A 17,233-nucleotide genomic window follows, 5' to 3' on the forward strand; every position below is an offset into this window, starting at 1 on the left:
AAACTCCATGGATTATTGCAATCTCCATGGATTACTGTAACTTCCGTGGGTTACTGGAATTTCCAGGGATTTCTGTAGCCTCCATGGATTACTGTAACTTCAATGGATTTTAACCTCCATGGATTTCTGTAGCCTCCATGGATCACTTTACTTCCATGGATTACTCCTCAGGTGCTCAGAATTCCTGCAGCTCAGACCCTTTGGCTGAAATCCTTTCTCCAGCTGAGCTCAAATGTGAACAGCAAACTGACAAAACACCATCCTTCCAGCTGTACTTCCTTTTGAAAATGTGCAGAAAAGTAACAATTTCAAAGAAGAAAATGGGAAAACCCCTGTAAGAAATACCGGTATGAACTTTTCCTCCCTGTTGGCCACAATTAATAATTCCCATTCTTATCTAAGCAGTGGTGAAATATTATTGAATTCACAAATGTCAGCAAACATGACGAAAGTGAAATCTTTTTTTTCTTAGGCAAATAATGGAAAAATCCAAGTCAATCCCAAAGCAAGTTTGTAATGGCATGTAACAGCTTTTCCAAACAATAAACCGAGTTATTGTTTAAGCAGTTCTCATTTTTGTTAGGCTTTCATTCAATTCCTTTTGCATCTCCCCAGTCACTAGAGCCCCTCCTGCCTAGCACAGGACACCTACTGCTCCCCAGTGTAAGTCTCTTTCCTTTTTCCTGCAGATTTGGATAAACTTTATTCTTTATAAAGGGTTTAAACACCTTCATTTTCTTCGGTGGTTCTTTTTTCCAGTTTCTAAAGACCTGGAAAATGTGTACTTGTGAAATAACATCTTCAGTACTTCACTAAGTCTTGCTCCATCATGTCTTATTTCACTCTGTACAACATTCAATTTTCTTGCTATACTTATAGCCTAAAAATGCTCATTTTCAGTCTTCTTTGTGGTCCTCATTGTCATTTACCACCCATGCTACAAAGAAATATAGAACATTTTGTAGAAAAATAGTAATTTTATTAGTTAGAAAAGGTGTCATATAAAGTTTGTACTGGCTTTCATCTCATTTTCAAACAAATATGTCCTCAAGAGTGAGCTTGGAGGTTTGAACTGATGAGATGTTGTTTACTATTATGTACAGAACTGAGAATCATTAACTGACACAAATTCAGAAGGAATGTATATCCTTTTGTTCTTTAGTTATACACTGTTTTTACACTTTTATGTTTTTTTATAAAGCTAAAACAACAGGATTATAAATTTTGATAAGAAAGGCTGAAAGCATTCTTCGAACTAAGACTGGTTTTCCATTGTTTTCAGTATTATAAATTCTTACATTTAGGCTAGAGATAGAAAAATGCAGGAAATAGTTCTCACAAGGGTAAAAAAATCTCTAACAATATAACAGTGTCCCAGAACTTTCTGAGATGGTTTCTCAGTCAGTGCTCTGTTTCCAAAGTCCTTGCCAGATGATATCCACACCCTTGGGATTGGAGGCCCCTTTACAGTGCAGCGCTTTGGCCACATTTCTCCAGCATGTTCTGAGTCACCTGGAAAAGCAAACACCAAACATTTGGTTAAAGGAGACCTGACAGTGGGAGATGCATTGCAAGAGGTGGTAAAAATAACAACTATAATGGGTATTAAATTGAGGGAAAACCAGAGGAAGACTCACCAGCAGAATCACCAGGCGCCCTCAAAAACCAGTTCTTTAACTTATAAGTCTGGGCCTAGCAACGTGTGAAACACAGTGCAGTGAAATGACTGCAACCAGAAGCTTTCCCATCTCACAGGATCAGACATGTGCTTCCTCCCAGGCCTCCAACAAAAGGCTCCTTGGGATGTGCCATCGAGGCCAGCCCCAGCATCCCCCCTCAGGACAGGTGTCAAGAGTCCAGCCTGCCTTGGTGAAAGGTGGAACCAGACCCATCTGGCACAGCACAAACACACAAACCCAGTAGCAGCTCACCACCTGCAGGGGTAGGACATGAAATCTGTCTGGTGACATCACACTCGAGACTCAAGGACACCCTAAAGAGCCTGCACACAGCCCAAACATGAACTCCTCACCTGGAATGAACAGTTTAACTGCCACTTGTCACAACTCATCTGTGTACTTCATCTAGTGGAAGGTGTTCCTGCCCATGGCAATGGGGCTGGAACTGGATGGTCTATAAGGTCCTTTCCAACCCAAACCATTCTGTGATTCTATTTTTAAAAAAACTCAAACGCCAAAATAATCCCAAACCCACACAGAAGTGATTTAAAGTACCAGATGAGTCTGCACTCCACATTTAGAGTTTTTCAAATGTTCTTTGTCTGTTGCCTCCATGCTCTTTGCTGTGATCGTGTCAGGCTTTGCTGGCTCACAACAGCCGAACTAATAAAGTCTCCCCAAAAGAGCTCCTGAGGGCTCCTTCCTGCACAGGACTGTGGGGACAGGTGCCTGCAAACTGATGGGATCTCAGCAATCAGGATCAGGGGCAATAATCCTGCCTGCCTCCACTGGACGGGGATGTCTGGCAGCAGTGTGGTGAGCTGGGGCTTGTGTGGAGGTACAGGATACAATTAGCAATTTATTCTTGATTCTATTCATATATTTTTAATGTTTGTGCTTATTTCCTTATAATGGAAATTGATTTCTGCTCAATTTTAAACATTTGCAGTTCAAAGGAACCTCCTGCTTTGCAGAAAAACTAACAGCCACCAGGGCTGGGGTGGAGTGGGACAAGCAGTGGGTGCTGGCCCCTAACCAGTTCCAACGCACCCCAGAGAGGTGGCAGCAGCATCCTTGAGTACTTTTCAAGCCTTTTCAGAGCAGTGCCTGTTTCGGCTCTCTGCTGTGGGCTCTTGAGAAGCTCAGTCATCTGCATCACTTCCTGTATTTCTATTCCCATCATATTCTGGCACGGCTGTAGGCTACTTAAAGCAGAGCTTTTTATCACCTCACAAGAATGTTGGTTTTGCTTAGAAATTTGGAACAGGAGAGGATTGTAGTGCTGCCCACCACCCTGCTACTACAGCCAAGTAAGTCAAATAACCCTGTTCAGCCTTTATTACATTGGCCGTGTCAGTCACAGCCTCGTGGCCTTGGGCATCAGCACATTCCTGGGATAAGCACTTATACAGACAATTATTCAGAGGAGAATGAAGCATTCTGATGAACCTGTGCCAACATACCTGGCAAGGTTTCTGAGCAGTCTCATATTGCACGCCAGAGGAATAATATTGCCTGTATTCCACAAATTTCAGGTGCATAACAAGAGAACTTGTTAAAGGCAGGCTGAGAATCAGCTTTTAGTATGCAAAATTTAGTAGACTTTTGAAGTGAATGTAACCTGTAGGGTGTCACACAGAGCGTCGGAAAGCACAAAATCTGGGATCTGTTTGCCAGGTTTTTTTAAAAAAACCTTTTAAATGTTTAAACCTGTTTAAATCTTAAACAAATCCCAAATGAAACATACATCATCATCATCAAAATTACAGTTGTCCTGTAAATAGGCAAAAATATGGGATAGTGAAAGAAGATATTATAATACTGTAACACTAAGGCTAAACCCTGACAACTCCACATTTGTGGAGGGAGTTTTTGCTTTAATGTCTCCTTGACAAATTTCATGCTCCCAGCACAGTTCCTCTCACACCAGTAACCCCCTGCAGCAGCACTGGGAGCAGAGGCAGCAGCTGGGTCCTGAAACACTCAAACCACTCTGAACATCCCCTGGGAGCAAGCATGAAGGACACAGGACCTGCCCACTCTGAACCCCAACCCCCAAATCCCAAACACCAAACATCAAATACAGTGACTAGCACAGAGTCCAGGCTAGAGGAGACCACAACCCTGATATCTTGGCCAGGGTCCACGAGTTATTTTTAGAAAAGAGGCGTTCCAAGAACTTCATTCAACCTCACAATGGAAAGCATTAACAGCATCCCCAAGCAACAGCAAAGAATATAATCTCTGCATCCCCTTCCTAATCACAGCACCCCACGGCATCCGTGTACCAACACCATGGAGCTGTTCTGAGCTCTGGGACTTCTAAACATCTCAGTCCATACTGAGCTCCTGCTGTCTCAAGAGACTAGTGCTGTTTTAGAGTGGACTGTGAGTATGATTCCCATTTTGGCATAATTAACGCTATTGGTGCATGCATGTATCAATCCCAATTTTTCTGAGTCCCTGTGTAAACATGATGCCTTCCCTTTGAAATCAATTATGTGCAAAGAAGATCTCATTAAAACAAAAGAAAAATGGAACAGCCAGTAAAACCTGGTAACTGCGTGCTTGCTATTTCCCAGGAACTGTAGAGACAGAGACCCCACCTGAAATAAAGGAATCCATTCCCAATAAATAAAGCAGCAGTGCACTGGAATGAGCCAAGCAAAGATGACTTTTACAGTTATACGTAAATACGTGTCCTACTTTTTCTCAACCTGAAATAAATAACCTTGATGCAAAAGGGGCAATACAAATATTGCAAATCCTATTTCCTGTTCTTCACCCCTCTAAAAGAAACATAAGACTTGTTCATAAGTAAAGGTGCTTATACATATCCATGTCTGCTAAGCAAAGCACATAATCATTAGAACTAGTCTAATTTCAGTAAAAAGAATATTCTGACAGTCACAAATTTATTCCTTATGATTTACAGCTCCATGTTTCTATCTTCAAGTGAAATATTTAATTTCTTCTTATACTGAAGCATCAAAACCATATAATTAATATGTAGTCAGGCTAATCCTTAAGCGCTATAAATCAGAAGCATTATATAAACAAAAGTGTCGTCTTGAACAAGATTGGGAATGCACAAAACTACTTATATCCCACTTTTATAATGATGCAGTGACTCAGAGCAGATAGAAAATGATTAGTTTTCCTTCCAAAGTAGGAAATATTGCTTCCATCTGTAAAGTATAATATTGTGATGTCATAAAGTTTTCCTAAACACTGAATTTACCCTTATTCCCTCTCAATCATTTTAAAAGAACTGCTCTCTCTTATAGAGCTTGGATTTAAATCACAATAACACACCAAGAAGATGAATGACAGTGCTGTTGGATATGGCTAAAATTGGATCCTTCAGCACAGGTGAATGATGAGACAGCGCTTCTCTTCTTGATATATTTTCTTCTTCTATTAGTTTCCTTCCATGGCTGGGATTTCAGTTTGAATTTTAATGTATGTGGTTGCTGCTAATCTTAGTGTCTGATTTTTTTCCAGCGCCCTCTTATTGTATAGACAATTCATTCTCCAAAGCAGTAATACACTGAGGCTTGTGACTGCCCAGGAGATAAAGCAATTCAGAATAAAGTTAGAGCCAGCTCTGCAGAAAGGCACAGACAACAGGTCAATATTCTCTGAAACAACGCCTCACCACACAAAAAATGCATACATTTGGATCAAGGCACAGGCATTCCCTTAGAGGGCTCCCATCCCAGATAACAGCGTTGCTATTAAGTCACCAGGGAAACATGATGGGCATATCCAAATTCACAGCTTCAGATTTTATTGAAAGGGCAAATTGCAGTGTATTTCCTGGTTTTACAGAGTCTGTCACAGATGCACACAACCCAAATTGCAATCAATGCCAGTAGTTAAGTGTGAGTGCTCAGATAATACCTCCCAAAGCCAGTTATTCCGGCAAAACCATTCAGAGAAAGAAACTGGCTAACTATTTTTTGAGGAAGCAATTTTTCTGATGTGATTTTCATGGTGGTGTGATGTCATCTTTCTATCTAAAAGCCTGATGAGCTTGCATAACTTCTGCTCCTCTTAATTCTGGAAATGTGACAACAAAGTTTATTAGAAAAAGGTTAATTATATCCTTGTGTGATCTGAGATTGGGCGTAAAAGTTGGGGTAAAAGTTTGAGAGGATTTTTCATCAAATGGAGACACTCAACCTCTGTGAATGATCTGTAAGTTACTTACAGAGTGCAAGAGCTGAAATCCACTGTTCATTCCTAATGTGAGCATAATGGAGCAAGGGCCCAGGGACAGAGATGGGCAATTGGAAGGGCAGCAGGCAGCTCTGTTCCGTGTGAAGTAAAAGCAAAGATCTCATTAAAATGTTTGCTACTTTGGCATGTGAAGAGTGAATTTGGTGGAATTTGCTAAACACTCAATTTCTCATTAAGAAGTGTAAGTCCAAGCAGCAGTCTTGACACTGACCATTGGTTTCTTCAGTCTCCAAAAATGATGGTGTTCATTAGGACTGACATCATCTGAAAGAAAATTCAGTTTACATGAATATGAATGCTGTTAAGCTGTGTGATGTGCTGAGAAGGAAAAATGCATGAAGCCTTTACTAACCCTGCTAAATCACTGATATTTCCTACATGAACATGGTATTACAAAAGTCCTTCTTCCAAACAAATGTTTCCATAAATAAAACTACCGGGTGAAGTAAGTTTAAAAAAATTGAGGCCACAGCTCAGCTCTAAGGGCAAAGTTGAATAAAACCTGAAACGTGAACTGACATTTAGAGCAGAGTTAATTTGAGGGCTTTGAAGTTCCCTCCGGGATTTTCCCCGTTGTCATACTATTTCCAGAGAGCAACACGTGTGTCCAGCAATCTATATGAGTTTGAGACAAAACCCAGGCTGCTCTTCAAGATTCTGGTTTTCTCACATCCACCTTTCTCTGTGTATGACACTGCCAGGACTGGAGTGGAATGCTCCCTATTTCAACCAAGGCAATTGTGATTATAGCAAGAGGTCTTCAAACCTGTAGCCTTTCCACCAAATTTACAAACCCAGCCTCAGAGTTCAGACATTTTAGTTTATTCGGTGAATTGCTTTACAGAGCTCTATAGCAGGAATACAGCCACTCCTCAGCTCTATAAAGCACTGAGATCTGTCAGCTCACACACTTAAGCAGAAGCTGCAGAAGTCACTTTGCCCATTGGCTGGCCCACCCCTAGGGCCCCACAAAGCTCTGACTCTGAGCCCTCTGCTTGTTCAGCTCTACTCCTGTACCTCTGCTGTGTCTAGCTGGGAAGGGTAAGACTTATTTTAGGGATTGGCACCATTCTTGTACAAAGAAATTACACAATAACCATGGAATCCATTTAAAGATAAAATGCTCTGAGATATCCTTGAGATACATTAGTCCCAAACGCCAAAGGCCACAACATATACAAACCTAAAAACATTACTTAGAGATTAAACAGAGAGAAAATTTGTAAAATGTCACCAGTAAATAGTTTGACTCACATTTACAAAATATCTACACCCTAAAACCAAATACAAAGGAAGTAGAAAATCATTAAATCCTTTCTTCTAGGCCAATGAGTAGCTGTGAGCGGGGTCTCCAGAGAGCTGCCACACTGTAAACTAGCCTGTAATAACTGGCCAAGGCAAAGTCAAACAGCATGTTTCACTAAATTAAAAAGATGAATCCTAGCACTACAAATCACCTGGAACACAGAGATTCACAAATCATTTCAGCATTCAGGTTAGGAACACATGGTCTGGCTTGGGAAAGGCCAGTTCTTCACCTGACTTCACCTATCACACAAACTGTGTTCCATTATTCACAGGACAAAGACTGTTCTGTACTGCTTTGGAACCAGAGCAAACCATTTCAAACCCCTGCACAAGCACCAATAGGGGTTTGTTTTCCAAACATGAAGAATAATTATGACTTCTTATAATTCATTCCTCACTAGGTTTTCATCTTCATCGCTTGTAACAAAGTCAGCTGTTGGGACAGAAGCATTTTTGAAGTTATAAATCAAGGAAGATGGAAGAGAAGCTGCCCTTCCATTGCGAAGGCTGCTTTGCTGTGCCAGGTTATCAGCAGAACATTTGCATCACTGCAAGTCCTGTAACTCACTTCTCTGTCCCATATGTTGGGATGGACCTTTTACTATGCTGCAACAAATCACGTTTTAGCAAAAAGAACATTACATTAACACCAGAGAAAGCAGTGGGAGTATTCCTTTACAAAGGATTTAGAAGGGTCAGGAACATGCACAGATTTTAACAAAATACTTGTCCACTAATAGCACTCATTGTTTTCATCCAGATCTGAAAAATTCACTTTTTTTTTATTGTTTAGGATATAAAATTTGGTAGGTTTTTAAAGCTCCAGTTTCAGAGAGTCTGCTCTTAATTTAAGAGCTGTGATTATTAATTTAAATGTCCTTTGGAATTCTTAGTTCTTTCATCATCAATTCTTCCTGTATCACTAAATGGATCATCATTTACTAATAACACAAGGAAGATTTAAATACTCCAGGATTATTAAATACTTTAAATTTTAATCTGCTTTTTAATATTTATTTTACTAGAATGCTTGACTTTTATATTGATATTTTTCATGTTCAAAGCTAAAATTTCCAGAGGAAATACAAAAACTAAAGCCTTTATTTATCTTGAAAGCAAGAATCAGCCCATCATTCCTGAACAAAAAATATTTAACTGTCAGAAACAGCACATCAGCTGAGCTTTGTAATATATAAGAGTTTAAGAACCATGTTCCTTAAGAACCACCCTGCATGATGAAACCACATTAGTCCAAGACAGAATGTTATCACGCTGTCCAGAGCAGCATGAGAGGCTGGTGACACTGCATCTCCCTTCCCTTCTGACTTTCCTATTTCCTTCCTTTTCCTTTCCTAACTCCCTTCCATCCTGCTGCCAATTTCCATGACATGCACGGGAAGAAGGGAGGAGTTGTGGAAAGAGAGAGGGAGGGAGAGACAGAAGAGGCTTCCGGCAGGAAACATGGCCAGTCCATGAGCCCTTCCCAAAGCCTTCCAAGCTGCCCTCAGGCCAAGCCTAGCATTTCCCCGCTTGCCCCGTAGACCAGATTCCTCCAGATTCTGTTCAGAGTATGTAGTATTTCACCCTCTTTGTGCATACTTCCAGTATATATATTTAAATAAACATTAGTAAATAAAATTTCAGCATTCAACAGTTGAAGCTAAAAACTGCAAGGGACACAATCCTGTATTTCTGTTTGCAACAGTTCAACTGGCACTGTCCTTTTTGCTTGCTTTTATGAGAATTAAGTGCAAATGGCTGAGAAAAAACCCAATCCTGGTGTCAGGACAAGGTATCTGGGAGACGTGCTGCACACCATGAACTAGAATATGCCAGCAGCTGATGGACTGAAATATTCTCCAGATGTGTCTCTCACAGGTTATTCCCTTCAGTTTTCTGTCCTGCTGAGAGACTCCCACTCTCCCAGTGTCTAAACAGGTGATGTGAAAAAGGAGCAGCTACAGGGAATATGGAGCTCTGCATTTCCCAACACATCTTCAGAACTGGCCAAAGGGCTGAGTGTGGGAATTCACTTGAAGCAGGTCCAAGTCATGAGCCAGCAGAACTAGTCCTAAAATAAGTGTGTGAATTTAGGTCAAAGCTGACTTTGTATATAAAGAGAAGCATTAGCACACCTTCAGAAAGACACCCTCAGGGCAGGCTTAGCGCCTGCCATCTGCCCCAGAGCCACTGTGGTCTTCTGGTTCTTATGTTAATAGCACAATAACCCAGAGCAGGAGTGCAAAGAGGTCTTTCCAAAGCTTCCTCTCCTAATTCCCTATCTTTAGCCAGCAGTGAGCTGCCTTCCAGGCCATTGACAGGATTACAAGGCAGAGGTTTGTGCTGTGCCAGGGAGTCACCACAGCACAGCTGGACAGGGGCAGCAGCACAGCTCTGCCCTGCCTCAGCAGGTTTTCAAACAGTAATGGTAGCATCTTTCCTCTGAGACCCCATTTCTACATGACAGAATATGTTATTTTCAGATTGCAGTTGCATCTGAATTTTTTCCAAGAAGGACTATCACTCATCCATTCTCACCCATCAGAACTGGGTCCAGCTCTGTCAGGGGAGACCACGCTCCTGGGGAGGCTGACACCCAGCAGCGCTGGGGAAGCGATGCCAGCTGGCCACTGTAGACTCCTCCATAGTAAAGCACTGAGTCTCACAGGGTGGAGCAATTTTGCTTGGTCTAAGGGCTGGCTACATCAAATTCTGGAAACAGAACAGTTAACAGCAGCAGTACTGACAATGCCTGATGAATGAAATCTCTCCTCCTTCTTCAGGGAGGAGGGGATATGTTTCATTAATTATTACCTTCCAGGGTGTGTTGACTTGCTCTTGTCTGTGCTGAATTTCATGTAAACCCTCTGTTGAATGTCACATGCTCATGTGCTGCCTGAAGTGCAAGATTTTGTATTTGGGTATCTGCTGTAGCTGACAGATGTTTACAAACTCGTGTATCTGCACAGCTTCTTCCTGCCTATCCATCTGTGCTCCCTGTTAGACAGCAAGTTATTCCACCTCAGGCTGGAATAATTTAAGATTGTGACATCAATCCTTAATCTGCATTTTTTAGCTGGTAGCATGCAGAGATTTTAAGTTACAGCTACTAGACTGTCATTTTATATTAATCTAAACTGCTTATTTAAGATTCAGCCATTTCTAAACAAGTGGCTGTAACTATATGATGCTACAGCTGTTTTTAAAGATGACAGAACTGTGACTAACTGGGAACTGTGGAATGCACATAATTTGTAACTCAAATTTCAGGACGGTCTGATGTACCAGAAGGCTAAGCTCTTTAAAAACCTCACCAAAAATTAATACCCATTGCTGCTTTTAGCAGCACATGAAGAAGCAGACATGTTCAGGGCTTTCTAACACAGGCTCGTCTCTGAGGATCCTTAAGCATCCTTTACAGTCTCGATAGTGAGAGCCTCTCTCCGTCCTGTACAGCCAGCACTCTGGTCTGAGAGGTGGCACAGGATGAATCTGGGGTCTCCTACAAGCATCTCTACCCCTATGATTATATATAGATTAAATAATGTTACACGTTATTTAATCCTCCTGGGAGGAGAGAACATCAATTTCACCCACAGCAGCATCTTCCAGTAAGGCCTCAGAGTGGGCTCAGAGCAAGCTCAGAGTGGGCTCAGAACAGGCTCAGAACGGGCTCACTGGGCTCACAGTGGGCTCAGAATGGCTCAGATTTGGCTCAGATTTGGCTCAGAGCGGGCTCAGAGCGGGCTCAGAGTGGGCTCAGCCTCATGGGCACCTGCCAGGAGCAGAGCCAGAGGCTTCCCCTACACAACAGCAACAATAACCAGAGACAATTAGAACTGGGGTAATTATTTTACCCATATTAACTGATACAGAGGCGATTCGCAGGGACAAGAGGCAGAGTGGGCATTATACCTCCCCTTGAAGGAAATAAGAGTAGGAGAAAGACAGCAGCTTGGCTGTGACCACTGTGCTAGGATGGTCTGGAGGGCACAGTGACTCCTCCACTGGCTTGAGCAGAGCACTGGACCAGCACACAACTTAAAAAGCCTAAAACAAGTATTAATTAGTCATTGCCTAACACATTGCAAACCTATTCTGTTTTCAAACTGTTCATAAATTGATTCTAATTTCTTCTGTGAAACAATTAAAAGTGTTTTTGTTACCCTGATGAACTGAACTGTAACCAAAGCTTTTGCAAATAAACACAAAGACAGATGATAAAGCTGGTAATAAGCAGATTGCTCCTGTGTCCTGAGCAGCCACCAATACTTGGCAGTGAATATCATCTTTCACAACAACAACAACAAAGGCTAAAAGCACACGGCTATTTCATGCAGTCATCAAAACAAAATGCACTGAATATTATATTTCATACTAAATACATTACCCTGGCAGTTTGACACTCAGCATTTCAATAAATATTGCATCTCTCTAACATTCTGCCTGAATTTCTGCAGATGGACTTTTAAGTATCAATGGAAGATTACTTTACTTGTCACGCTAAAAAGATTTTAAAGAATGGTTGCACACACTTCATTTTTAATTTTTTCTATTTCTTTTTCTTTAAAGGAAAACGACTTATGAATTCAGAAGGATGGTTCTACTGAAAGGTCAAACCCCATGTTGCTGCAGCCCTTTGCGTGTGGTGCTCTTCCAGCCACTCAAATTTCTCATCTGATGTGCCCAGCAAAGCACTGGGAGGATTTGCTCAAACTCGGTTTACTTGGACAATTCTGGGCTAAGCCAAGAGAAAGTAACCGTATTCCCAAATCTCATCAAACCATTGTGACATTGTTATTTGTTTTTGATTTTTTAAAATGTATTTTATTTTAAAGCTGTGAAGTTTCCTGGAGACATGCAAATACACAAGAATCTCAATTCTCAGTAAAAACCTCCAAACAAGTAAGCAGTAAAGGAAGAAAACCCAGCTGGATGCTGTGATTTCAGAAGGCACCTCGAGCACACAAATATCTCTCAGGATCACAAACAGACAAAACCAACAGCATTAGCCCAGGAAAAATGGGGATTTTGAGGTTCAGTTCCAGAGTCCTGAAAATCAGACATCTGCCAAGATTAAGTGGGACACATATTTTGTGTCTGCCAGTCACTACAGAGTTCTGGGCACAAAACAGCCCCTTCACCTGCACATCTCTGCTCTGACTCCCAGTCAGAATGCCCAGGAACTGCCTCATCTAATGCTGGACCTCCATACCAGCACCATCTCAGCCACTGCCATCAGATCCAACAGCAATTAACATCCTTGTAAGTTGCTGCTATTCTAGAATTTTAAATTTACTTTTTTTTAAAATTTTTTTTTTCTCCAAATGGAGGAGGGGGTTCACGGAGAATGAGTTTCATCACTCATATGGCAAATCTGCCAGTAGCAAATCACAGAATGGATTGTTACCTTTCCCTATCCATTTTGTAAAGATATTGCTTTCTTTCCAGACTGCGAGCATCACTTTTAACTGGGTTTTGAATTATAATGTGAACTTTACAAAATTATTGGTGCTATTCGTATCACTAGTTGGATTCTATGGAACAGCGATATTTTTTGACCTTCCTCAAACCAGCACCTCTTAGTGTTTATTATCATAATGGAACCACAGCCAGCAGAAATTGAACATTTCTAAGTATTACACTGCAGGGAGTAAACAAGGAATAAAACATTTTTATACTTCTCCCTAAACTTATTTGCTTTTTGAAAATATTTATGCAGCACAAAGACATGGGTTTAGTGAGAAATACTGCCAGTTCCTCTTGTTTAATTGAAACGGTTATGCTTTTTGTTCTGCTAGCAAAGAGCAATGAACAGTAATATTGCAAGATAAATACACAAGAAACTTATAGATATGATTGTAAAACAACATCATCCTAATGTTTCCACTTAATTACCCTGAAATGTATTCTATTTAATATTCATTACTCAAAAGCCAATTTAAAAGAGAATGAGGTGAAGGGACTTATTCAGAAAGACGGACTGTCATTCACTGCAATAGTTATCTAATATACAGAAGTTAATAAAGCAGATTAATCTACAAGTCCCTTTAAGCCATCACTGAGTTTAGAACAACTGCCTCTTTGACCCCTAACCCTCCCGCTGCGCACCAGTAGCAGGTGCCAGCTGCACTGAAATGATGGCTGAGGCGTTTTAAGGCAAAGCCTTTTCTTGCTTTGCTTCTGACCAGCAGCTGACCCTGTAGAAGCGATTGTTTCATGTGCTGGCCTAAAGGCTACACAAACCAGCAAGGGATAAACAAAAGCAGACACGGAGCAGCTGCCTCGCCCGGGGCCCTGCGGCGCCGACACCTCGCGCGGGCGTGTGGAGCTTTGTGCTCCTCCCCGGGCTGGTACAAAGCGTGTTCTGGGCAGAACGAAACTTCTCCCCTGCCCAAAACTGCTGCTGCGAACTGGAGCACAGCTTGGATGATTAAGAGGGGATTCCCAATTTGATTTAGTGCCATTATTAAGACCGTGAAATCTTCAGATACATCACTAATGATGATGTATCTTAACATTAAAAGTCTTAAAATTAAATTACTCAGTTCACATGATAACGAATCACAATGAGGCTTTAAACAAAGCGGAATTAGAGAAGACACTAAGCTCATTAATTTTTTTTATTTCTTAATTGACAGCACACGTAGTGATAACTATACATTTAGCAATATACTTGGGACTGGGATTGCTGCCACTTTTATACATGAACAGTAAAAAGCATGTATAAAAGAGAAGTAACCATAGCTTTCATTAAGATAACACAGCTTTGACATAGTTATTTTGCTGATACAAATTACACAACCACAAAAACAATCAGAGTAATGATTAAATGCAGTTATGTACATGGGAGACTACTAGTGCAAATGTTAACACATTTAAATGGGTTCCCTCATTAAAAAGATTATATATGATATTAAACCATCAATCAAATTGAAACACTAGAATCTAAACGTATTGTCACTGGTTAAAGTAAATGACTTTGAGACTGAATTTTGGCTCGCTCAATATGGTGCCTTTTTTGTTGCTTAGCCACCCAAATCTCTGCTGGCTTGGCTACAGCTGGTATATCTCCGTCCTTTTCAATTAATAAAGAAAGTTATGGTAGTACTGGATAACATTTTTAAATTGGGCTAAGAGGCTGGAACAGATATTCCAAGGAAAATCCCTCTCACTATTGTATCAAAACTTTCAAGCCTCGAGCCAGCAAAAGTTGAGCACCCTCATCCTGATTCAGCTAAGCCTTTAAACACATCTGATTTTAAGCACAGGAACAATCACACCTGTGGGTTGGATCTGCTCTTAATTTTAAGTATATGTTCACAAATATGAGTGAGGGTCTTAGGTACTCAACATCTTGCACCAGTATCCTCTGCCGGTGCCATTTAGATTTCTTTGTGATGTGCTTATGTGCAAGTGCTGCTGTGTGGGCCGTGAAGCACATGTTACAAACACAGCTCCACTTGCAGGTTTTTATCTCCATTAATGTGCATAACTCCACACTAACTGTATATGGCACTGAGCTTTACCCGAAAAACAAAAACATCGCTTACTTCACTATATAAAAGGGAAAAAAGGAAAGCTGCAATTTATAATACTTTCTGATGTAGTAATGCCATTTGATTTTTCATTGCTACTGGCACCTCTGCTTCCTGGTATCTGCTTGCCAGGCAGTGCCTGTCGTGCCGCTTCACTTGGTGCCTCCGGTCACCAGGTGCAGTCCTTGGTCACACTCTGTCCCACTAGGCAGCCTGGGCAAGTTCCCCAGGACATCACACCCCACCCCTCCTCTTCCTCGGCACCTCCCATTCCACCCCGTCCTGACTCCTGGCTCTAGTCTTCGCTCACCCGCACGCCTTCCCTCCTACCGACTGTGACACTCCTGGCCCAGTGGTCCCCCTCCAGTCCTTGTGTTCCACCAGATTCTCCTCTGGCAGGGAATGCTGGCTCTTCCCACCTCCCTGCCGACGGTCTCCTCCTCCACCCGCTGCCCCCTGACATGCCAAACCCTCGAAGGGCTCAGCTCCGGCGCAGCCTTGTCCTACAGACACCCGGCCCCAAAGCACCTCTCTGCACACCAGCCCCTGCTGGGCCCACCGGGGCTGAGACGTGGAGCAACCCTGCCAGCGGCCAGGGGCCGGGGGAACCCCAACATTGCTACAGTGCTCAGTCTCATCAAAACCCGAGCTCATTCTTGTCCACATGATCTTTCTGAAAGTAATGCACAGCAAGTAATCATTGGGCACTGCCCTCCCTCACTTGGCCTCCCTGTACTTTACATCCCTGGCCATGAAACGCCCAGGAAAGAAAGTGAACACTGGAATGGCACTGAAATCCTGTTTCTATTCAACCAACCAACCATTTATCCCCTCTGCACCTAGCACAGAATCATTTCAGAGATGGCTGTGCAAGCAAGAATTCTTTACCTATTGTGCCTGACTCGTAAACATTTGTTAGAGCTGCAGGTGAAAGATGCTACAAAACTCATTGATTTTTGGAAAGAACTAACAGGAATGGTATTTTACTACACAAAAATTGAGCTAACGGCATAATGTGTAGAGTTCAGCAAGATCAGCATTAACAGAAGATAAAGGTATCTTCTTAAGACCAAAACTTACACTTTAATTTATAAAGTGAAGCAGCAGAGGCTTCAATTCTCAGTCCCAGCAAAACAGCAAAGTAGGAGCCTTTAAAAACTATTTATCAAAGTGCTTATTACAGAACATAACATCAATGGTTGAGTGCAGTAAACTTAATACCGTGTTCTACCCATATATCTCAAATTACTTCCCACGTTAATTCGGTGTGGCTGTAAGATCCCCTCACCAAGTGGCTGTCTGCAGCTGGAGCTCAGGCTGCTCGCCCGGGGCTACGAGCCCGGACACGGGAAAACACGGCCAGAGCCGACAGCTACTGCCGAGCTTCCCAGGGATGCCGAAACTTGCTCCTGAGCCCTACGGAGCCGTTTCACTTCCATGTGCTCTATTGCTGCCTCTTTGTACAGTCACGTCAGCCTATTAAAGCCCCGAGCTGCTGCGGGGCACACGTGAGGGAGCAAGGTAGGACCGAGGGGGGCGATCCCACAGCTCCGCTGCTCAGGGCCGGGCCGTGAGCGCCTCAGGAGCGGTCACACCGCTCTGTCCGCAGAGGCCGCGCCGTCACTGCCCCGCTGGGCAGCGCGGGGGTGATGTGGATGATGATGATGATGATGATGGTGGTGGTGATGACAGTGATGATGATGATGATGGTGGCGGTGGTGATGACAGCGATGATGATGGTGATGATAGTGATGCGGCCGTTGCGGACGCGTGGAGAGGTGACGTCGCGCCCGGCGGCGGCCGGAGGACAGCGGGACACCCGCACTCACGGCCGGGCGGCGGTTACTGCTGCGGGAGCGCCCTGGGTCCGCGAAGCCGCCCCTGCCCAGCCCCGGCCCCTCCAGCCGCACCTACCGCCCGCCGCCTTCTCCTCCGGCGCGGCGGCCGCTCGGCCCCGGCCACCCCCGGGCAGTTCCGGGCCGTTCCGGACAGCGCCGGGCGGGGCAGTGCCAGCGAGGCCGTGCCGGACCGTGCCGGGCGGGCGGAGCCGCTGCCCCGCCCTGGGCGGGGGCGCGGGGCAGGCGCTGCCCGAGCCCCCCCGCCCGGGCCGGGGCACACGCGGCGCTGCGGGGCCCCAGCGGGGCCGCATCGTTGTCCGGCTGCTGCCGGAGCCCCGCGGCAGCCCCGAGTCCGGCTGCGAACTGTGCAGGGAGCAATGCGGCGGAGCAGGTACCGAGCTGCCAAACCTCCAAAGCGGAGCAGTTTGCCAGCAGGCAGCAGGTTTTCAGCGCCGTTAAGCGTCTGTGACCCGCTCCTTAACAGGGTTACGCATTACCGAACCCAAACAGATGTCCTGAAAAGTGAAACCGCTGGTTAGGAAGCAGCAATCTTGTTCATTAGCTTCCATGATAGTCAAATCGTCCATAAACCCAGTGTTTAATGGCCAGCCAATGAATAATCAATGTC

The 17,233-nt window shown here is 43.4% G+C and overlaps 1 protein-coding gene across 3 annotated transcripts in view; it reads right to left on the reverse strand.

The window, feature by feature from the left end:
• Positions 1 to 1,006: 1,006 nt before the first annotated feature.
• Positions 1,007 to 17,233, reverse strand: part of LOC136297311 (uncharacterized) — a 107,491-nt gene continuing 91,264 nt past the window's right edge. For 2 of the 3 annotated variants that reach the window (XR_010723132.1, XM_066197126.1), the window contains one exon: positions 1,007 to 1,512. Coding sequence is in view for 2 of the 3 variants with exons in the window: in XM_066197126.1 (XP_066053223.1) it covers positions 1,465 to 1,512 (48 nt within the window). In the remaining variant the exon portion in view is untranslated. Of the gene's footprint in view, positions 1,513 to 6,132; positions 6,186 to 17,233 lie in introns of all 3 variants that reach the window. The other variant, XM_066197127.1, reaches the window with a different exon arrangement.

The sequence above is a fragment of the Chamaea fasciata genome, unplaced genomic scaffold (genome assembly GCF_029207755.1).
Source record: "Chamaea fasciata isolate MVZ Bird 193981 ecotype frontalis unplaced genomic scaffold, bChaFas1.0.hap1 SCAF_15, whole genome shotgun sequence".
NCBI classification, from domain to species: Eukaryota; Metazoa; Chordata; class Aves; order Passeriformes; family Sylviidae; genus Chamaea; species Chamaea fasciata.